This window comes from Myxocyprinus asiaticus, chromosome 1, assembly GCF_019703515.2.
Source record: "Myxocyprinus asiaticus isolate MX2 ecotype Aquarium Trade chromosome 1, UBuf_Myxa_2, whole genome shotgun sequence".
NCBI lineage: Eukaryota > Metazoa > Chordata > Actinopteri > Cypriniformes > Catostomidae > Myxocyprinus > Myxocyprinus asiaticus.
Genome location: NC_059344.1, coordinates 8,311,648 through 8,336,162, shown reverse-complemented (window position 1 = coordinate 8,336,162; position 24,515 = coordinate 8,311,648). Strand labels below are relative to the sequence as shown.

Genomic DNA, 24,515 nt, shown 5'->3' with positions numbered 1-24,515 from the left:
AGTGGCTTGTTTTATATATACCTTTATAGAACTGTGTAGGGAAAAAAAATCTGGTCATAGGTACCACCATCCTACAGTACAATTCATGTTTTCCCTGCTTCGCTGCCTTATGTTTGGGCACACAGACACACACACAATATCACCTACAGCAACTGTGCAAAAAGTCTTTGGTAATCAAAGTAATGAGAGGAAAACAAACAGGAATCCAAAACACTATCCATGACTGAGATGGTTATAAAATCTCTAATATACATAACCTCAGTCTGACATCATACATCAAGGATGAACGTTCAATAAATTAGACAGTGGGAATGAGTTGGAAAGATCTACATCCAGCAGTTTCAATTACAGAAGTCAATAAAAAAAAATAAAACTCAAAGAAAACAAAACAGTGTTATTATCGATCTCTCTCCCCCCCCCCCCCCCCCCACACACACACCCAAAGAAAAATAAACTGGAAAAAGATGAAAATTTTGATCAATGGCCCTTAATTGTCACAATTAAGATTGTTGTTTTTTAGATCACCTTATCATAGGACGAATCACTTGTTCATCTTTTTTCATAGTTTTCTGTAAACAGTCACAAATAAACATTTACCAGTCACCACATTTCTACATCCAAACAGAAAGTCCTTCTTCAACAGAAAACTCTTTTGTGATGCATCTATTGATACTCAGATAGGTGAGGTCCACAGCAGTCCTTACAAGAGGTGCCATAAATATAATGCTCAGTATATGATTTGGAAAATAGAGCTCAAAAGCTTCGATGAGACGCTTTACTTCAATGTTCCTTTGTTTAAGAATTTGCAACAATGTTAAAGATTGAGACTGAATATTCAGGTTTTGCTCTGCTCCTGTATATTTTACAAAACAATTCTTTTTAAAATATATCCAGAGAAGTCTTTTCTGTAAAAAAAAAAAAAAAAAAAAAAAAAAAAAAAAAAAATCAATAAGGTAGTTCAAAAAAACACCATGAAGAGGAAGACGGATGGGTCTGTACTTGCTAGGTCTATTCTGTCCTCACTGATTCATTATTGGAGTTCGAAATCTTTTGGAAATCGTGGTCGTTCTTCTCCAACCACAGCTCCGCCAGTTGCTGCGTTGAGCCATGTGAGGACGCTTTGGAACCCAGGCACATTTTGTACTGTTTGGGATCTAGGTTGGGGTCGCAGACGACGGGATGATGAACATGCACAATACCAGTGTCTGTGCTACGGAATAGCTTAATCCCAGACTGGACAAATTTATTGAAGAGGTCCACGTCTTCCAGTCCCCATCCTTGGATGGTGACGTCAAAGCCACCTGCTTTGATCAAATCTCTTTTGTATACACAGACGATACCAAAACCGTAGTGCCTCCACAAGCCTGTTTTCGATGTGAACATGTAGTGGTTCTCACTGGCCACCTTACCCGCATAGACAACCTTTGGGTCATACTGGCTGAAGATGATGGGAAAGTATGTCTGTTCGCCAAGTATGGTATTTCCACGACATCTCGTCAAGAATTCAGAAGTAAACAGTAAGTCCACATCACAGTAGAAGAGTAAGGAATCATTGGTGAAGTGGGCCGATCCGACCTCCAGGGCCAGAGCACGGGAGAATGGGCCGGAAACTGGCTTGATCTCCATATCGGCTTTTGGATACTTCATATGATACTCCCTCATCAGCTCGATCTGCTTAATACGTTCTGTGTTATTGTCAGTGCTAAAGAGCAGAATCAGCAGCTTGATGTTCTGGTTGGGGATGAGGCAGATCTTCTCAAAGTTTGCCATGAAGCGCATGAAGATCTCATAGCGTCCCGCCAGCGGCACAAGCATGTTGATCTTCTTTTCTTTAGGTTCATGCAGTTCTATGCCTGGGCCACTCAGCTTGAATGGAACGAGCATCTTGAGAGAATTAGACAGGAAGGAGAGCGAGTCCGAGTCCTGGTTGATCCTGGCAGCCAGCACTCGAGCATCCATCTCGTCCTCTTCCAGGAAGTGAATCTTGCTGAAGGTCTGCTGAAGATAAGCATGCCTCCTAACAGGCACGGTCATGGTCTTCCCCTTGTGCTTTTTATAAAGTAGCAGCAGATCAAGTACATACTCTGCCCCATACATGGGGTTGAGCCTCCGGTATCCATACTGGATCTCTTTGAAGTCAATGACTCTACCACGCGTCTTGGCATTGGCGTTAATCATTTCCATGACCTGCATAATGATGTCGTCCAGCGCCATCTTCTGCGAGGAGTCAATGCCACGGCGTGGAGGTTGTCTGTCCGAGGATGAGAAAATATACTTCCCTGTAAGGAACTCCCACTCCAACACCTCCTCTCGTTGGTAGGGATGAAAGCGCATGAAAGAAGGAGGCATTCCCAATTGCAGGTCTTCCTTGTGCACCTCGGTATTGCTATAACGACTCATCTGCACGATCTCGCGATGAAGCTGAATGGTGCGGTGGCGCAGTTCTGCAATCTTGCGGCTCAATATGTAGCTATGCAGTCGATACTGGTATGGTGGGTTCTTGTTGGGATGAAGAGTTATGGCCCTATGTATCTTGCTGTTGTGGAGGTCACGGATGTAGCCCTTCTTGTTTGGCTCATAGTTCTCATAAAACAGTTGCTGCATCTGGAAGAGGAAATTAGGATTAATGATCAGAACTTTTTTTCCCACATGCTACACATTTATCAATTGTTACACAGAAATATAAACAATGGCTCTATCAACCTAACCGATCCAGTCAATCAAATAATAACAATACTAATTTTACTTGTATGATGCTATTCATTGATTTTAGCTCTGCTTTCAACACCGTCATCCCATCCAAGCTGATCTCCAAGCTTAATAACCTTGGCATCAGCAAAAACATGCCCTTTTGTACATGTGACCTCTGACTTTTGCACATTTTTGTAACTCTCTGTATATTTATACAATATTATTATTTATGCATACCATAATATATACTTTAGAATATTTCCTTATCCACCTTATTTTTCAGTGCGAGTAGGGCACCGCCATTATTCACCTTGAACATGGACCTCTTTCGGTATAAGCCACCTCCAGCTATTTTTGCGATACAAAAATACTACATTATGTTGCTTTATATTGCAGACTAGCAATATCTGTCATCATATTATTATCATTAATCATTATTTTCATCAACACATTAGTTTGTAGTGCAAATAGTTTAACAGTTTATCGCATTTTGCCATTGTTTTACCACATTCTGTTGTACAGGCAGAATGAATGAGAGATCAGACGCTGATCGCCTTTGGAATAAACAAAGGCAACATTGGACATTTTGCAGATATATGAATGGAGGCATTAAAAAACTGCATCGTCACGCTCTCTGTAAAGAAAGAAGCAGATTTTATTATCGTCTCTTTGATGCAACAAACAGCAACAAGTGAAGGAAAGAGTAAGTCTTTTACTTTAAATGCTGAGGTTACAAAATTATCCGACATTGGCATATTATTCTGCTGTACATCCTGTGGTTGTGTAATATTTTATAAGCCCATATCATTCATTCTGACCTTATTATCCTTCTAGTTATTTACAATGTGGTCAATGACAGCGGAGCTCTGCCACACTTGCCGGAAACGCAGCCGCTTGCTTCCGCTTTGCAAAATAAGGTGGACAGACAATACATATTTACTTTACTGCATTTCTACAGTTTGTGTACTATACATACATTGTATTTATGTACATGTGTGTGATATGTGGGCAAGTCCTCTGTTCAGATTCTTTAGAATATGCTATATTATGTCATCTACTGTACACTACATGTCCATCTGCACTATACTATCTTGTACCTCATTGATCATTGCACTGTACTGCTATTCTACCTCATTTGCACTTTACCATAATTTACAGATTTTTTATATCACTTTTTGTATTTCTGGTTAGACACTAACTGTATTTCATTAGCTCTGTACTTGTACTCTGCACATTGACAATAAAGTGGAATTTAATCTAATCTAACCAAGCACAGCACTCACAGAGACCAAATATTAGCTTTATTTCCATATCAGTACTATATTTTAAATATTCCAATAAAATATTGTTTTATTGAATGTGTATTATCTGTGTTTTATAAAAGCAATAAGGCACTCGAGGCATTGTGTTGTGCCAAATGCACTTTAGCTGTTGCTCAAAATGCCAATAAGGATGTAAAAAAATAAAGTTTGCCTTAAGGCACAGGAGAAGGTTGGAAAGTGGCCACAAGACCAATCATCACATCAAATGTGATACCGTGACATGGGTATGATTACAGAAACAAGGCCTGTCTGAGAGTTTTGGAAGGCGATACCCTGACTACTACAGAGTCAAAAGACCTGACTAACCCATTTCTAAGGCAGTTCTGTAAACTGGTTCAGCACACATACAGGGGCAAAAGACCAAGAACAACAATGTAAAAACAAAAATACAACAACAGCAACAGTTAATGTGTAAGGTCGAAATTATTAGCTAAGCCTGTAGGATAATATAAAAGAGGACTTACCAGTTACAAAATGCCAACAGTCTTGCCAATGGATAAATTAGTTTTCAACTATATTTTTGAGGTAAAATAGAAGGATTATTTCATTTAAATATTTCTGGTGCATCTCCTTAGCTATCATTATCATCATTGTATTATATATTGGCATTATAGTCAACCTGCACCCTACACATTGGTGTCGGCCATAGGACAACCTATATTGGTCGACCACTAGTTATAAGGCCAGCATTACCAATTATTCATGCCACAAAGGCTTTTTGACATCAAAAAGACAACAACCAAAGTCCCTTTAAGGCAAGTCAGTCCAGTTCTTGGTCATGCCCCACCTGCAGCTTTTTTGCTTTGTTTTATGTATTATGTAGGCAAATGTCTAAGAGTCTAAGTTTCTAATTTGAGTTTCTAAAGGCAACCTAAGTGTGTTTGCTCTCTTGAAGTAACATACATCTGTGTTGTGCTTCATTTATGTTGTTTCTTTTATTTTTTCATATTATTTTCTTATACAGTATATTTTCTATTCATTTGACTTATTACTTTTCTTTTTATGTTCTTCCTTGCTTTTGCTATGCATTATTATTTCTGTTTAATCCTGTGTTCTGTGCTGTATTGTCTTCACAAGTTAGAGATAAAGATTTGTCTCCATTCAAGGTCTAAACATTACGATACTGTGTTGTGAAGCAGTAATTTTCCATTGTCTTTGCTTGGTATATGTTCTCTGTTCTTGTTGAACTTATGTTGGTCAGATGAAATCAGACTGAGCATTGAGAAAAACATAACACAACAAGATTATTCATAAAACTCTGCTCATTTTTACCATCACTTCGTCTACTACCTTCTGCTTTATTCCCTTTATCCCACTTTGCCTAACACTTGGGCTGGTAGAAGAGTGAGATAACAAGCTGTTGATGTTGACTGGTTCAGCGATAAGGGTGTGACAGGAACAAGCAACCTGAAAAAGCCTTGCTCAAGTTGATAGCCTGAGAAAGGTACAGTAGCAGTCTGGATTCTGGGAACAATCATCATGAACAACCCCCTAATTATCCAGACTCTAGGTCACTTATTTTTTTATTATGCCATTTCATGACTCCATAAAATTCCATAATAGCCATTGATTTAATCAGGCTCTGCATTAAAGTTTCGAGCTAAATACCATTAAGTGGTGTCTGTATATAGAAACATAATTAGATGTGAAAGGCACAGCCAAACAGAGAAGTATAGCTAAAAGAGGAACATTTAGAGGAACTAAAGGTCAGTTCTCAAAACTGGTCTTCACATGTCAACACAAGGAGGAATTTCTGCTCTGTTCAATATTTTAATAGCCACTGATTTGTAAAGTACCGGTAGTACAGAGTACTGAATCAATTTGGTGCCTGCGCACTGTTTGAAATGCCGGCGCTCTTTCAAAAGCTCACATGCATATGTCTGCGCTTATAGTGCGCTTTTGTCTTGTGGTGAATGCAGCTGTGCGCATGAACAGTCAAATGCTCTTCTTGGTAAAAATGCCCCTCAACACGATATTATTGTAAACACAACCTTTGATGTATTATGAGTGTAAACAGACGGGACAAAAATCTGAGCTGTCTTGAAGCAATATTGATATAAAATAGTCTTTATTGTTTTACATCAAATTAAGCAGACAGAACAAAAACCTTGAGGTTGTTTCAAAATATCGGATCTGTCCAATGTGTAAATGCAGCCTAACAGACCTTCTGCTGTCGTATTATAGGCCAATCATTATTAATCAGAAAGAGAAAGACAGAGAAAAACACTCACTGTCCTAATCTGGATAATTTACTGTAATAGCTTTAAGCCCAATACATTTCATTGACAGGTCTGATTCTCAGTCAAACTCTGACTGCATAAACTCAGTATTATTGTATTAATATTAGCACAGTAAAGATTAACTTCATTTAAGTATTTTATTAATTACTTTTTAAATGTATTTTAGATTACGATTTTTTCATGTTTATTTGTTGCTGTTGCTGAAAAACTTAAAGTAATGTTTACTTTTTTATGACTCTGTTTTTAACTCTGAGCTCGTTTACATGAAAGGGGAAGCAGTTTATTGCAAGAAATCTACTTGATGTAGTGACACTAGGTGTTCGCTCTAGAGAGCCCCAATAACCTTTGCTTTATCCAGAAAAGTCCAATGAAAATTGGTGAGTGGAATTTGCATGCCACTCTCCGCCCCGGACTTACGGGTATAAAAGGAGATGGCGTGCACCACTCATTCAGATTTGTTCTTCGGAGCCGAGCGCATGTGTGTGTGTGTTCGTCTCGTCACCTTATCTTCTGCTGCTGGAATTTACGGCGCATATCAGCGGTCACCCTCGCGAGGTCGAGTGTTGTGCTTCTCCTGGGTGCTTCGGCAGCTGAGTCCACAGGTGTTAAAAGAGTATATTCCAAAAGACTATATTTTCTCTAAAAGAGCTCGCACAAACGATTGCCGTCTTTTTAAAGATGTTCTTTTGCCTTTGTGCTTCTGGGTGTGGCTGTTATCTCTCTCCACCGGATGGCCATGAGACATTGACACAACTTCGAGTGAGTGACAGACAAAGAATGTCTTGATTACTGATGTAACCTCTGTTCCCCGATGGAGGGAACGAGATGTTGTGTCCCTCCTGCTGTGGCACTGAACTGACCACTGACATGGCCGGGACTCTCTCTCGGCTCCTCAGCACAACTCTGAATGAGTGGTGCACTCCATCTCCTTTTATACCTGTATGTCCGGGGCGGAGAGTGGCATGCAAATTCCACTCGCCAATTTTCATTGGCCTTTTCTGAATAAAGCAAAGGTGACTGGGGCTCTCTAGAGCGAACCCCTAGTGTCACTACATCGACACAATGTCTCGTTCCCTCCATCAGGGAACAGAGGTTACATCAGTAACCAAGATGTTCTGCCGATTCCTGCCTCCTCCTTGCCCATCCTGAACCCCTTACAGCTTCATTGATTTTATTTTCTCCCAAAACACTAAATACCAACAAAAACTACCATAGCACTTTCCTAAACACCTGTTTGTCACTATGCAATGCAAAATCCATGAGATCTTTACGTGTAATGTCTAAAGGTTGATTTTGATGCAGTTTGATCAAATTTTGTATATATATTTTTAAAATGTTGCAAATTTATATAGCTCATGAAAATCCCTGAAATTATCACATTTATTTTGAAACAAAATACTTATTTATCATTTTCAGTTTTAAGGTAATTAAATCAAACATTTTTCAATAACTGCCCAATAAGTGAAAGGATAGTATTTGGGGTAAAAAGCCCCCCTACTGCAGGGGCTATTGCCCCTATATCTACACAATATCACTTTAAACCCCCTAGGGGCCTTTTACCCCAAGTGTGGGGTAAAAGGCTCCCTCACCACCTTTTTTTAAAAAACTGAAATTTAATCCAAACAACCCTCCATTATTATTTATTTTCACACAAATTGTTTTTTTTTCAATAAAAAAAAAAAATAATAAAAAAATAAAACATATATATATATATATATATATATATATATATATAGTGACCAGAAAAAAAAGCAAAATTTCCTTAAGGGGTGCCTTTAACCCTGTTGTACTCTACTTACACAAACGTCGCAGATAAATTACATTGCTGTGGAGAAAGCTGTTTACTGACTGAGCTGCATGTAAATGGGAAAGTTGCTTTTCGCAATAAGCTGCTTTCTGGTGTCCATGTAACTCCATGTAACTGGTGTTCATTAACTCACCCTCATGTTGTTACACAAAAAGAAGTTTCACAAAATATTCATGCAGCACTTTACCGTACAATGAATGTAAATGTGGGCTGGTCAGGATATGAAATTAGCACCCGCCATTTCATACGCATTGGAGGGTAATTTTGCTCATCTACCCACCAGGCAGATTACCTGTAAGACGTCTTTGAGTGACAAATTACAAGAAATGCCATTAGACACAAAGATGCACATTTGAAGAAGCACACTTGATTATATTTTGAATAACAGATGAAAGAAAAGCTGTCGATATGTCTCTGATTCGCTGTGGTCAGAGGTTTATTAATGCTTTGGCACGCTTGCGAAACACGCACATAAGAAGAGTTCTCACTATTTTTTCTCCGTCAGACATCTAGGGACAATTTGTAAGAAGTTTTGTGTTGTCTATGAGAACACTGCATATGATCTCAGACCATCTCAGGATGCAACAGCATTGGGACTATATGTGAACTGTCATGTGCCATAATTCCGTACAACCTCAGAAATGGTTCTTAAACAAGAAGTTTCTCTTCTGATCTTTAGCCTCCATTTGAATGTTGCAATATTTTTCTTATAATAATAATAGCCTGGAATTATATGTTATATTTTCTATTCTAAATTAAGATTGTTAAAATATAAATTAAATTATATATAATAGAATATAATTTATATATAGTATATAGAATATAAATTATAAATATAATTATATATATATATATAATTTAATTATATATATCCACTAATAATGTAATATTTCTTTAATAGCTCTCAAATCTTATTTGTGTACTGTATGCACATTTGGTAAATACAGCCTGCCAGCTTTGACATCAACATAGATCAATAACAGAACCAACCATGCTTAAATTATGGCAAACCTACAATAGCTATATCTGAAGTTAAATATTCTTTGTGACTACCTTTCGCATTCCACAGAAAAAAAAAAAAAAATGTCATATGGGTTTGGAATGATATGAGGGTGAGTGATAATTTTTCCATTAAAACAAAGGAAGCATACAGTCCTCATCCTATGGTCATTCAAACTATATATACAAAAAACAATAGCATTACACTTGTTTTACGCTAAATGTCAAGATCTTAAGCAATGAAAATAATGTGGCCCAAATCACTGAAACCCAGCACTGCTGTGAATTATATTCAACAAGCAATTTTTTTGTCAGTGAAGCAAAGTGTTAACATTTTGCTGGTTTGTTAAAGCTTAGTATTTGTTGACAAACAGCAAAAGAAAAACAGTCTGCTCAGTTACCCCTTATCATGCACCAAGAAGATTAGCTTTGCATGGAAATGTTAGAGGGGAAACCATTTTAAGTCAGCAAAAAATGTACCATATTTACTAAATTCCAGGATTTATTGTGCAAGATTCATTGGTGTAATGTGTTCCAAAGAAAGTCATTATCTATAATCAAAATGTAATAACTTGCTCTGCCTCTCAAACAACTTTCCTTTTCGGTTAATGTCATGAACCCCTTTTATACAACCCCTTCAACCACGGGTCCATTCTGGTATGCAACACCCCACTTTACAATCAATGTTTCAAAATAAAATATAAAATTAAATGAAACCCAACAATATTTCTTCTAAAATATCCTGTTTCACTGACATACAGTATGTCCAGTTATTAAAGTAAAATGGGCTGAATGGCGCTTCCTGCTGAAAAAAAAAATTTATTGATTGATTTTGGTGTATAATTGATTCTCACTGGTTCTTCTAGGTAGGATAGTATTCAAAGGTTTCACAAGAAGCACAGCAGATCTGTTATGACAGACCATCGCTTCCAAGTGTTGGGTGACTCACAGATTTGATCCGGAATGGTAATTATTGTGGGAATCTATGGCGAGTGAAATCATGTGATGCAAGATTACTGCTTAGATTAAATTCGTCTGAACAGAATACAGCTCAGATAATAGAGTAATACGAGAAGTTGTATTACTTTGACACAGTAAGTGTAAGCGCAGCATAGTTATAGCGGGAAGACTAGCCTCTGTACATCATCGCACCATTAGCTAGGTAACTCCTAGCCAATCACATGCAAGCCAGTGCCTTATAAGTCTGCTCACAATCTATCACATTGCGTTTCAGTGTGCTAACACGGCAACATCCACCACCCCACCACCACCAGTTGAGGCCCATCCTGCACGGGGGTAGGCTCCTCGCCCCTGCCTCTTATCTCCGGCAGGATATGACGGTTCCGAGTGCAACTTCTTCAGACCGTCAGACGGGTCTTACGCCAAAGAGAGACATTACATTTCTGTTTTATATTCATCAAATAAATGTCATCTTAAATTTCACTCAAGTCTGTGAGTCTTCCTGATAGAACAATACTTACTGGTTTTAACTTGTGGCAGATGAGATAATAGTAGATATTAGGGATGGGCGGATGTTTCCGATATTAATGCTGTATCGAGAATATTGATCCTCACATAAAAAAAATAATATATATATATATATATATATATATATATATATATATATATATATATATATATTCTAAAGTGTTTTTAAACTAAAGTGATTTTATTATGTACTTAGCATGAAAATGTATGTGTACAATTATACAAGCAAATAGTAGTGTATGATAGGAACTATTGCTCCTTTCGCTCCTCTTAACATGCAGAAATGCTGAAAGACAGTCACAGACAGCCACTCGTTCAAACTTGCTTGTCTTACTTGCTAGCTTGGCTGAAGCAATGACAGAAAAAGAAAGAAACAACATCTGGAGTTAATTCACGCTAAATATAGACAAAATTATATGTGATGTTTATTGTAATGGTAATTTGTTATCATTTTTTTTATTAAAAGTTGTTAAAACATTGACAGTGTTGTGTAACTGTACCAATAACCAAAAAACAGAAGTCTAATTATTTTCTGTTTAGGTACAGTATGTAAATGTAAAAAATATATTGCTTTATAATACAAATATTACCCTCTTTATCGTAGGGATGTGCACAAGTACTCTAAGAATTGAGTACTTGTTCTGAACCTGATAGTTGAGCATTAAAAACATTACTCGAAAATCACATATTGATTTTCGTTTGTGCATTTGCCTACCACAAGCAGTGCTGAATTACTTTGTACTCTCCCTCTGAATCTCCAACAAATCTCACAGTTACAAAGTTCACTGTGGGGCGCTGTTGATGTGTGTCGTCGCGCTGTTGATGTGTGTCATCGAGGTGTTGGATAAGAAAGGATATGATGCCATCTGTGCTTTTAAGAGCAAAGTCAAATGTTCTAATACTAAATGTTGATTCCTATTCTGTTCTACTCTATTGCTATTCAGTTCTTGTCGGAGTCATGCTTACTAAAGGACATTGATCTGCTTTTATGGTGGAAATTACAATTTAAATCGGTTCGAGAAATTTGGGAGTTATCAGAGCAGTATGTTTATGAGCGTTAAATCTCTCAACAAGGGTGAGCGCATTTTATAAAGAGATAACTTTCACCACTTGTTTTTCTAAATAATAGCGTGAAATTATTTTAAAAAAATGTAGATCCTTTGTGCAATCTCAGAGTTTGTGCTTTACCTTTATGTGCACTGCCTTTATGCCGTCAATATTGGTTTCTATGTAAGATGCTGGTGAGGGTTTGTGGGATTGGACATTTAAGTGTCAATATATGGTCAGGTTGTCCACTGTCTTTCACATAACATCACATGAAAAACTAAAATAATATACAATCTAGCATTCAGAATGAGCACAGATAAATTATGCCTGTTTCTTAGTTCATTTTTGATAAGAATCAAACTGTGGGTGAATGTTGACCTGTCTCTAATTCTCAAGACCAGCTGGGCCCCTTTGGTGATACTATTTATTAGGCATGCTCACAAGACCTCAAGCCATTTCAAATAGTTGTGCTCAAAAGTTTGCATACCCTGGCAGAAATTGTGAAATTTTGGCATTGATTTTGAAAATATGACTGATCATGCAAAAAAACTGTCTTTTATTTAAGGATAGTGATCATATGAAGCCATTTATTATCACATAGTTGTTTGGCTCCTTTTTAAATCATAATAACAGAAATCACTCAAATGGCCCTGATCAAAAGTTTACATACCCTTGAATGTTTGGCCTTTTTACAGACACACATGGTGACACACACAGGTTTAAATGTCAATTAAAGGTTAATTTCCCACACCTGTGGCTTTTTAAATTGCAATTATTGTCTGTGTATAAACAGTCAATGAGTTTGTTAGCTCTCACGTGGCTGCACTGAGCAGGCTAGATACTGAGCCATGGGGAGCAGAAATGAACTGCCAAAAGACCTGCTTAACAAGGTAATGGAACTTTATAAAGATGGAAAAGGATATAAAAAGATATCCAAAGCCTTGAAAATGCCAGTCAGTACTGTTCAATCACTTATTAAGAAATGGAAAATTCGGGGATCTCTTGATATCAAGCCAAGGTCAGGTAGACCAAGAAAGATTTCAGCCACAACTGCCAGAAGAATTGTTCGTGATACAAAGAAAAACCCACAGGTAACCTCAGGAGAAATACAGGCTGCTCTGGAAAAAGACGGTGTGGTTGTTTCAAGGAGCACAATACAACGATATTTGAACAAAAATGAGCTGCATGGTCGAGTTGCCAGAAAGAAGCCTTTACTGCGCCAATGCCACAAAAAAGCCCGGTTACAATATGCCCGACAACACCTTGACACGCCTCACAGCTTCTGGCACACTGTAATTTGGAGTGACGAGACCAAAATAGAGCTTTATGGTCACAACCATAAGCACTATGTTTGGAGAGGGGTCAACGAGGCCTATAGCGAAAAGAATACCATCCCCATTGTGAAGCATGGTGGTGGCTCACTGATGTTTTCGGGGTGTGTGAGCTCTAAAGGCACAGGGAATCTTGTGAAAATTGATGGCAAGATGAATGCAGCATGTTATCAGAAAATACTGGCAGACAATTTACATTCTTCTGCACGAAAGCTGTGCATGGGATGCTCTTGGACTTTCCAGCACGACAATGTCCCTAAGCACAAGGCCAAGTTGACCCTCCAGTGGTTACAGCAGAAAAAGGTGAAGGTTCTGGAGTGGCCATCACAGTCTCCTGACCTTAATATCATCGAGCCATTCTGGGGAGATCTCAAACATGCAGTTCATGCAAGACGACCAAAGACTTTGCATGACCTGGAAGCATTTTGCCAAGACGAATGGGCGGCTATACCCCCTGCAAGAATTTGGGGCCTCATAGACAACTATTACAAAAGACAGCATGCTGTCATTGATGCTAAAGGGGGCAATACACAGTATTAAGAACTAAGGGTATGCAGACTTTTGAACAGGGGTCATTTCATTTTTTTCTTTGTTGCCATGTTTTGTTTTATGATTGTGCCATTCTGTTATAACTTACAGTTGAATATGAATCCCATAAGAAATAAAAGAAATGTGTTTTGCCTGCTCACTCATGTTTTCTTTAAAAATAGTACATATATTACCAATTCTCCAAGGGTATGCAAACTTTTGAGCACAACTGTATGCTGATTGGATTAGGGTGGGTGAAACCCCAGTCTGTGGCGGGTTCCTAAAACTGCCAACTCCCCCTGCATTCTTAGTTTAATCTTGTTATCTTAGTGCTTTGTCTCCAATTGTAAGGACTGCCCCCTAAAATGTATATAAAACTACAATGTATACCTCGCAAAGTCAGGCTTGATGACTGCAGCACAAGACAGGACATTCGGATGTGTAGACTGAATGACTGATGCTCCTGATCTTCAACAATAAAGAATCCTACTGAAGCTTTACCCGAGTCCCCTGGTCTTTTCTGTGAGTTTCCAAAAGTGCAATTCTTTTTTTTTTTCTAACATTTAAATATTTCTTTCCATTTTAATTAATGCATATAGTTCATTTCATTTCCTAAAGAAAAGCATAGTTTGCTGAAGTTATCTTATTTTGAAACCTTTCTTGGTAACATTTGTAAATAAAACAAAGGAGCCTATACATTTTACGTACATGTAATACTTTTTTTTTTTATAACTTATTTTTGTGGGTTTGAGTACTCAAATACAAAATTAGTCAAAAATGCCTATGCCTACTTTATCCTCAGAATTTGCATATAAAATATTTAATAGAGGTATTGTATTATCCCTAGTACATATTTCCCTTTCTTTTACCTATAAAAAATTATGAGCAATTACTGTTTTTCGTTTTTTCATTGAATGGTGATGAAATTAAAACATTTAAAGTATGTGCTTCAAATAAGTCTGAATCAAGAGATACAATTAAACAGCCTTTTTAAAAATGCATTAAAAGAATATAAGCATGGCCCACATGTTAACTAAAAAGAAAAATTAAAAGGAATAGTTCACAAAAATAAATAAATAAATAAATAAAAAGCATCATAAAAGTAGTCCACATGACATCTAGTTCACAACATGATAAACTCCTTCGCTGAAGCTCTGAAATTTCATCCATAATTGCACTCAGACTCAAAAGATTTGACATCATTGAAGGCAAAACATCATTGGATTTCACATGAGTCATAATAGAATGTGACGCAGCAGTTCTAATATTTAAGATTTGAAAGCTGCAGTGGAGGGGGACATTTTCAGTGAATAATGTGTTAAATTTTGGTCTGTTCCTCAAAAAAATATACTGTAAGGCTTCAGATGACTTGGAATAAAGTACACTAGTCATATAAGCTTCATTTATGGTACTTTTATGGAGGTTTTTAGTCCTTTTTTGAGCTTGACAGCATTTGGGTTTGGAACAACAGGAGGGTGAAAACACTGAGAACATAATTTTCATTTCTGAGTGAACTATTCCTCTAATTAGACACTGTACTGTTCTCTTAGATGGAGAGAAGGCCTGAATCACAGGAACAGTATTGTACTATTGATTGTGCCATTATAATGTGTTTATTTTTATTTATTTTTTTATAGTACAGAAATTCTCACTGAGCAACTCTGACATTACCTGCTCTGAGTTTCAGATCAGCTCAATACGGAAAAATATGGCCTTTCAATTTCTATAGCAAACTCTGGCATTATTTGATCTGTTTACTCTTTATTTTTCTCCTTTAAAAACTACATTTTAATTTTAGATTTAAAACAGCCCCATAAATCATTACTTTTGAAAAGTGTAATGTTTGTCTTGTTTGTATTTTTCATTGGGTATGTTTATGTTAATAGCATCTCAGATAGTCTGCTACATATCGTAAGTGAAGTAAATTGCAGGGCAGCGACATTAGTCTTTGCTGAGGCAACGGTGGTCTTGCAGCAGTGCTGTGATGCAATTTATCAGCGTGTAAGCATGTCTTGACTGGGGAGGCTCTTAAAAATCCCACAGAAAGTGGAAGAACACTATGATTTATCAGTTGATGAATAAGCAACATCACAGCACAGCCATCCATGCGTAAAATAGAAGCACCATCAAAGTCAATATATTTGTGATGCAACAACCTCCTGTTCTACAAAGAGCTGACCCCCTAAAGATTCCAGTCAGAGAACTAAAAACATCCAACTGAACTGCAACATTCGCTTTGCCTTTGAGTTGGTAACTTAAAGAATTGCTTAGTAAATCTATGGTAATTCTTTCCACTATTCAGTGGGAAGTGATTACTCCTGATGTTATATTGTAACGAACACTCACTGAGCATTTTATTAGGAACACCTTTACACCTACTTATTCATGTGATTATCTAATCAGTCAATTATATGGCAGCAGTGTAATGCATAAAATCACGTAGATATGGGTCAGGAGCTTCAGTTAATGTTCACAACAACCATTAGAATGGAGAAAAAATGTGATATCAGTGATTTCGACCGTGGCATGATTTTTGGTGCCAGATGGGCTAGTATGAGTATTTCTGTAACTGCTGAACTTCTGGGATTTTAATGCTCAACAGTCTCTAGAGTTTACTCAGAATGGTGCCAAAAACAAAAAACATCCAGTGAGTGGCAGTTTGAGACAGTCAGAGCTCGGACAGGTGTGCTAACGTGTGCCTAGCGCATTATATTTCAAGCACTACAGATTCACTTTAATTGCACATTTGTGTAATTTCACATATGTTTGGCTGCTACAATTTACTATCCAAATCTAAAATAACCCCATGACACCAGGTTTTTGTGGACAGAAGTGGAGACAAGAGCATTTCACTGTATTAAATGGCTGTTATCAACTCAACTACAACCAACGCAAACTTCAGTTCCTTCAGTTTTCTAAAGCTTTAGCAAAAATAAGGCTTGAGGGTTTGACATGACTGCATAGCAAAGCCACAAATAAGTTAAGAAATTATTCATAAATAAATTGCTATTGAAAAATAATAATAATAATTACCCCCAACATTCTGGTCAGTAACCCAGAGCCTTAACCGCTGAGCCACCACTGCCCCTGACTACTCTCCTCTCGTTGATTGAAAGTCTTTCCATTACAGTGGCCACAATCTTGGATTATGATGATCATAATTTTTACACTACTATTCCTTCAAACTTCGTCCAAAAAAACATAAAACAAAAAAACAAAACAAAGAGAAATTACAACATTACAACATTTTTAATGCAAAGTTAACGAGGTTGACGTGAAACAAGAAGTGAGGATGTATCTCAGCCATGCTTTGTACTATGGAAACGAAACTTGGTATGCTTCATTAGGACCATTTTCTGCAATTTCATGCCAAGTTTGGTGACAGTGCCACCAATGGGTCAAGGATTTCTAGGGTCAGGGGTAGCTAACCCTGCTCCTTCCTGAAGTGTATAGATCCAACACTACACTATAAAAATGTCCATAATTTTAACGGTAAAAGACTGTAAAAATGCTACAGCAAAAAAAAAAACTTTAATTGCTTAATGGGTAGTTACCTTAACATATATGGTAAATTTGTACAAATATATTTAAAAAGACAATACATGTAGCATTACAGTAAAATGTTGTAAAAATGACATTTTGTATATGTAAACATTATGATTTTCACAGTAAAAAAGGTAATGGTAAAAATGTACATTCTGTTTAAAAAGAGTACATGTACCTTTTACGGTAAACTATTGTAAATATTACAGTAAAAAACAATAATAGGGCGGAATTTCCTGCGTGACCCATTATATTTTATTATATTTTATGGGAATATTTATGTCTCTTATTATTTTTACTATCACATTGGGGTGTTCTGTGTTATATTTGATGTAGTTTAGTTAATGTTTCTTGCATTATTTTAATTTCACATGTGTTACCCTGATGGATTTTAATGTGTGAGTGACACTGAACAGTGTCTCTACATTGGTCATTGCTTCTGGAAGGGCCACTATTGATGAACTTCATGTCATCATGTGTCCTTCTGTAATTACTACGGTGATTTATAATGTATTGTTAAGTGAAAAGCAGATTTTTACAGTTTCAGAAGGCTAATATATCAAATTTATAATTTTAAAATATAAACTATGGTAATGCACCGTAAAATATACAGGCGAAAAAATTACATCTCATAAAGCCTGAAACGTGGTTACCGTATTTTTTATGGTGAACCACAGCTGCCAGTTTTTTTTACCGTAAATTTAACAGGAATGTTTTTTACAGTGTAATCAGACACAATTGAAACAACTATTCAAGGTATTCAGGATTAAAATAATAATAATAATAATAAAAATAAGTTTATTCATATAGCACCTTTCGGCAATCCAGCACAAAGTGCTTCACAAAACATAAAATAAAAACACACTCTTTTGTTTTGTATCTGGATCTTGGAACAGCCAACATTTCACGACAAGAAGATCTAAAAGGTCTAACTGTTTCATAAGGTCTTAAATGTTCTGCTAAATAATCTGGTGCCAAACCATGTAATGCTTTATATGTAATTAATAAAATCTTAAAATCAACCCTAATGATTTGGTAACCAATGCAAAGAAGCTAAAACTGGAGTAATACGATTTGAAGACCTAGTTCATGTCAAGAGTCTAGCTGCAGCATTTTTTATTGATTGAAGTTGTGCTAAAGTGTGTAGATTTTAAGTTAAAAACAGTGCATTACAATAATCTAGGCAAGACCAAATAAAAGCATTAATAAGCTCTGCATCCCTAAAATTCAAAACCTGTCTCACCTTGGGAATTTTCCTTAACTGATAAAAACGAGACTGAACTAACTTCCTAATGTGACATTCAAAATATAAATTTGTGTCAAAATAGACACCCAAATTTCTCACCACCTGCTGAATATTCAGGACCACTTGATTAAGTGCTGACTCAATCTGACTTTTTTTTTTTAAAACCATGACTGATTATAACAACCTCTGTTTTAACAGAATTTAACTGCAGAAAATTACATGCCATCCAATTTTTTATATCTGCTATACACTCTTGAAGAACATTTAAACTAGACAGATAATTGGGATTCAATGACTATAGGTCATCTGCATAACAATGAAAATGTATGTTGTATTTTCAAATTTTCTATATATATAGACAGAGAGAGAGAGAGAGAGAGAGAGAGAGAAAACAATTTTGGCCCTAACAGGGATCCTTGCAGAACACCACAATTTATTGTTGAAGAGCTCCAACCGATCCTACACATTTCCTATTTGACAAATAGGAAACAAACCAGTCCAAAGCCATTCCAGATATTCCCAACCATCTCTTGAATGTATTAATTAAAACTGAATGATCAACTGCATCAAACGCTCTCTCCAGCGTCCCCGCCATCAATAAGTCATTGGTAACCCTAAGAAGGGGTTACTTTTTTCAGGATAAAAATTACAGGCAGGTGTGTTGGAGGAGGGTTGGAGCTGAGCTCTGCAGGAAGGTTGGCTACCACTGACTTGGGTCATGAGGATTTCAGTGATACATTTGTTATGACATATGACATACTGCCTCTCCACCAATTTGAATTTTAATAAAAAGTGATATATCTTTTGAATGCCTTGTTGGATTAATAAGAAAACTGGTATGCGTCATCGTCATCATTTTCTGAGCTTCCCTGAGCACTTTGGAGACAGCAATACATAGTGGTCAAAATGCTTAGTCAATTTAATCAAAACCTTTTATGTATCATAGCTTCCTTATCCTTTGTCTTCAGACAATAACAGAGAGAAATTTCAAAATGTTTTTATTTTATTTTATTTGTTTCATCAAAAACCTGCATGAACAACAGCAATACTGTATATCTCAGCAACAATTTTGTGTGTTCACTCTCAGCTCGGTATATCTCTTTGGCATTGTTGAGACTTGTCGATTGTGTGGCACCTTGGTCATAGCTCTAAACTACAGTTCAAAAGGTTAGGTGTTCGACTCAAAAAGATGGTGTACATCTGTAGACCTATAAGTTGTCACATTGAGTCTACAACGTAGGCCCTACTTCACCTCATAATTCCTGATTAAATAAAAAAACAATTAGCTGTCAAAACAACAGTTTCTCACAATTGTTTTGTACTCTCAACTTAGTATCTCCCTTTGGGGACTAACAATGTTGTGTTAAAATGCTTTTGGATTTACTACAAATATTAATAAATGAACAAGTAAAAAATGTGTACAATTTGTATGATACTTGTTTTATATTTATGCAGTGACAATGTTTTAGTCCACAACTAAATAATGCTGGTTTAATTGCAACATTGTGTGATCTTGTGACATTATTCATTCAAGAAAATACAGGCACACAGACACACACACACAAAAGCATGCGCACGCGAGCGCACACACACACACACACACACACACACACACAAGCGCGCGCATGCACACGCACACACACACACAAGCGCGCGCGCACGCACGCACACACACACACACACACACACAACCCAGCCCCCTCATTCCATTGCTACATACACAAAGATACAGATTCATTCCATTGCTACATACACAAAGACACACACACACAACCCAGCCCCCTAATTCCATTGCTACAAACACAAAGATACAGATTTGTGTGGTAGCTACAGTAATAGGGTGTTGTTAGGTGGTTGTTAGGGTGGTGGTTATAGTGAAGGCATTACTTGGGGTAGTTGCAAGGCAGTTGGTCGGTGGTTCCTAGATTGTGTTTGGTGGTCACTAGGGTATTATTGCAAGGCCATTGCTAGCACATTACTAAATGGTTGCTAGGTTGTTGCTTACTGATCCAAGACAAAAGAGACCTCTACCAGGTCTTTTTTGGATCCGAACAGAATGTTTGTTTCAAATTTTCTCCAGAACAGAAGGGTTAAGGAAATGCCAATTAGTTAACTATTCAATAAAGTACATTTTCCATCAGCTTTAAGTTTGAACAGAATACATTTATTTGCATTATTTATTATTTGCATTATCTTATGCCATGGTCTGTTCGAATACTCGATTCTAATTGGATGGAATGCATGTGTTAAAACTGTTTAATGCACAGGTAGTTCCATATTCTATATGTTCTACATTAATGCACCTACTCTGCTGTCCTCCGTAATGAGACATTGCGAGAGTTTTATGCCTCAGTTCAAACGACCTCTGGAGCCTATATTCTCAAAGCTGGAATTAACTGTCACATCATAAAAAAACATCATCAAGTCATGCAGTGCCTTCTTAAATTCAACTGTGAATCTACAGGAAACATGGAAAAGACAACAGTGTTCATCAGCCTTGTATTACTCACCAAAGCTCTTGTGAGGAAAGTATGATTTGAGATTTAGTAGTTTGCATGGAGGGGGATGCGTCAAAATCAAATTCATCTTTTGCGGTCTGGCACGATGAGGCAAGATTATTTAAATTGTAATATTATAAACATCTAAAATTGCTGCCCTGCTCAACATGTGCTGCTAGGGCTAACAGCTGAATGGAGACTGTTTCATAACACGCAGTCTTTTGTGGTTCAGTAATCATGTAAGGCCACATCACGATTTTATTCTTAATTCAATCAATCGTGCAGCCTTAATGGGTACCATATGGATGTCTCAGAGGTCACAATCTGCAGGATTAGTGTGTTTTGGATTATTTTCTCCTCATCATGAACAGTAAGTGCAACTTTTACAAATGTAATGTCAGCAATGCCGGTTTTTCCTCATTAATGTGAAAATGACAAAGAATATGTGAAAATGACAAAGGAATTAAATATTACATGTTCTGAGGAGTGTCAACCCCTCTACATTATGTGGTTATTATTATTTCTGGATTGAGTAATTAAATTCACACTTTTTAAAGAGAGTTTGGTCTACAAAAAACTGTGATATTATCACACTAATTTATCTCTGTGTCTGATTTTGAACGGGCAGAACTCTAAATCTAAAAACCTGTAGAAAAACTTAACCGTTATTGTTAATCTTCCAGTCAAAATTTGCAGTTCAAAAATCAATGACAGCTGTAACTAATCAATGCTGGCAATTGACCATGGTATACGTGGATAATCCATGGCTAGGTGTGTGTTAAATGATTTGAATGCACTTTCCAGGGGCAACCAGGTTCTTTGCCTCCACGTCGTGCATTAAAATCACTTAATGCACAACTAGCCATGGATTATCCCCTACATATCCAAGTCGAAAAAACATTTAGTGAGCTTCCAGAAATTAAACAGTGTACCATTTTCAAAAGACCATCCCCTTCTTCCAAAATTTGCAAAATGCAACACAAAAAATAATCATACATATGGAATCAAGGGAGACATGTCCTTAAGTCAAACACCTTCTCACAAATTCAAAATTAATCTCTAACGATATTAAATAGCAAATCTGTAATTTTAAAAGTCTTGACAATTCTTCTCTTAATTGTAAGTTGTTCACTTCAGCTTCATACAGTACCAGTAACTTCTTTCTTGATTTTGTCTTTTTTTAATTTCGACAGTGGGTTTGCAAGAGGAAGTGAGTAATGATGATTTCACAGTTCCTGTCACTGCATGATCAATCTCTTTGGTCTGGGCCTGTATTGACACATTTCTCTTGCACTCTGGAACGTTGCGTGAAAACACTTCAGCATGCCATTTCCAAAAGCATTGTTATGCAACTACCGCAATGACGCAAACATGGCAGATTAAGCGACTTTCTCCGTATCATTTTGAGAAAGGCTTGTTGTCTAAGAACAAGAAATGTCTTTCCTTATCGATAGAGAGAGAGAGAGAGAGAGAGAGAGAGAGAGAGAGAAAGAGAGAGATGGAATGATAAAGAGTTTAGGCCTACATGTCAAAGTATCACTGGAGGACATCTTAAGTGATCGGCATTCTCAGCAGAAAATAAGTCATCCATTCAGCCAGAATTACAACAGGGAAAGTGGCTTACTCTAAAAAGCAAATATACATTTTTATCTTTTAGTTTAAAGGTGATGTGTTATTTATGTTAAAATACTTTTTCATATTACTTTTGCAAGTTTGTTCGGTGACGCTAGTGGCATAGAAATTACACACTTTGCCTTTACATGTATCGTTCACCAAAAAATGAAAAACTTGTCATTGACTGACCCCTAAACAGTAATCTTTACCTTGTCCACTTCAAATAGAACATAGAGCTCAACTATACAAAATTTTAATCTCAAATTACCCTCAGGTTACCGTAATCAATATTCAAGAACAGAGACCTGCTTTTAATAAAAAGCCAGCAATTTGCCTGTAGATTGGATCATTCTGGCCAATAACTGCCCCTACTGACAGGCCACAGGAGTCTCCACAAAGGACAGTCTCAGAACATAATGAAGGGTGTTGAAGAAATGCCCAGCAGAGGTGGGTGCTTCTGTCACTGCCCTCTTTATTGGATCGATTCATGGACCTCAACACAGATTTGCAAGTCTGATAATTGATGGCCTCATCCAGCACCTGCCAACTGAATGGCATCACATGGAGAAGAAAGACTAGCAGAGCAGGACATTAATAGGTATGGATTCTTGAAGGGCAGGCAGGCAGTCAAGGTCTCCTCATTAACATCTGCTGTGGTACTCAACAAATCAAATGTGTCTACCACTGAGACTTCAGTGATGTCAAGTGGGTGTATTGGTGCACGCTTTGACCCCCCTTAACTAGTGTGGCTAAGTGGGGAAAACTAGCCTCGGGCAAAGTCATTAACAGAGACGCTGCAGCTGAATTCAGGGAATAGACTCAAGCATCATGGGCCTTTTATTCAAACTAATAATTTTTTACTTAGTCTTGCAAAAACTTTATTTGTGGTAAACTTGCATTTAATTCATGGAAAATTTGCAGCAAAATGTTTGTTTGCAACAAGTGTGCAGCTATTTGCCAGTGATGGTGAACTTAACAGCAAACTTCTGACAACAACAGACAATGCAACACAGCTGTTTAACTTTTCTTTGAAGTGAAATTATTATTGATATAAATTATTTCAAATTAAATTATGAATGGAATGACACTGAACCCAAGTTAAATAAAAAAACCTTCCAATTAAACAAAAATTTACTGAATGCCTGGCACATTATTCACGTTCCCATATGGCTTTCTATGTGGTCACACTCAGAGTGGACAATATAAGCCTAGACTTCCTCAATCTCAAAAAAAGTTACTGAGCAACCAGTGATGTCAAAAATACCAAATAAGTCAATACTAAAATAAAAAAGATATGACAATACCAGTGTTTCTGCAGTACCAACTCAATTCTGACTGTCTGACTGACAGACGGCTGCTTAAAAATGCTCACACTCTTATTTGAGCATGTGTTTTGTGACTCCTTTTACACTGAAATGGACAATTAATGAAATTAAAATTGTGATTCAAATGTCCAAGTGTGATTATTAAACCGCAAATGGATACGATTTAATTAAATAAATATACAGTCGGAATGAACTGTGCCCTGCAAAATAAATGTTTTAAGTAGTTCACATGCTGAAAACATCACAATTTATGAGCATTGCGCGCAATGCTTATTGTAGTAAATGAGAGACAGCTCACATTCATTGATGCATGCAAAGCACCTGCAGACTATATATTTATATTATTAAATCGCATCATTTTACATAACATTTAACCAACGTCTTATCTGGAAGTGTGAAACTATCAGCAAAAACAGAGAACCAGAAAAGCCTTCATGTTAAAATAAAAGTTAAATTCAAAGTAAAAACTTCATGTGTGAATTTAAGAAATTGTGACAGAAATACATTTCTAGTGTATTATATTATTAGTGTAAAATTTTACATGTATTTTATTATTATTATTACTGTTATGCTGAACCAATATCTCACAGGCAAGTGCTGTTGTTCTGAATAGAAGTTTTTATCAATGTTTTCATTTATATTGTGATGCTTTGTTGTGCAGCACTTTATTTGACAAAAATAAGACCAATGTTGTGCTTTAGATTATGTTGTGAGGATCTTCACTAAAACTTTGATTTAAAAAAATGCAATGTCATGTTGAAAAGTAACTGTTCTATTTTTGTTTCATTAAAGTTTGGATTTATGTGATTAGACAATTTCTAATTTTTACTAATTAG

General features: G+C 36.7%; 1 protein-coding gene across 1 annotated transcript in view; it reads right to left on the bottom strand.

Moving 5' to 3' along the window:
• Window positions 1-926: 926 nt before the first annotated feature.
• chsy1 (chondroitin sulfate synthase 1) overlaps window positions 927-24,515 on the bottom strand; it is a 208,895-nt gene continuing 185,306 nt past the window's right edge. The window contains exon 3 of the mRNA XM_051711643.1: window positions 927-2,604. Within this exon, the coding sequence (XP_051567603.1) occupies window positions 1,009-2,604 (1,596 nt within the window). The 3' untranslated portion in view covers window positions 927-1,008. The remainder of the gene's footprint in view (window positions 2,605-24,515) is intronic.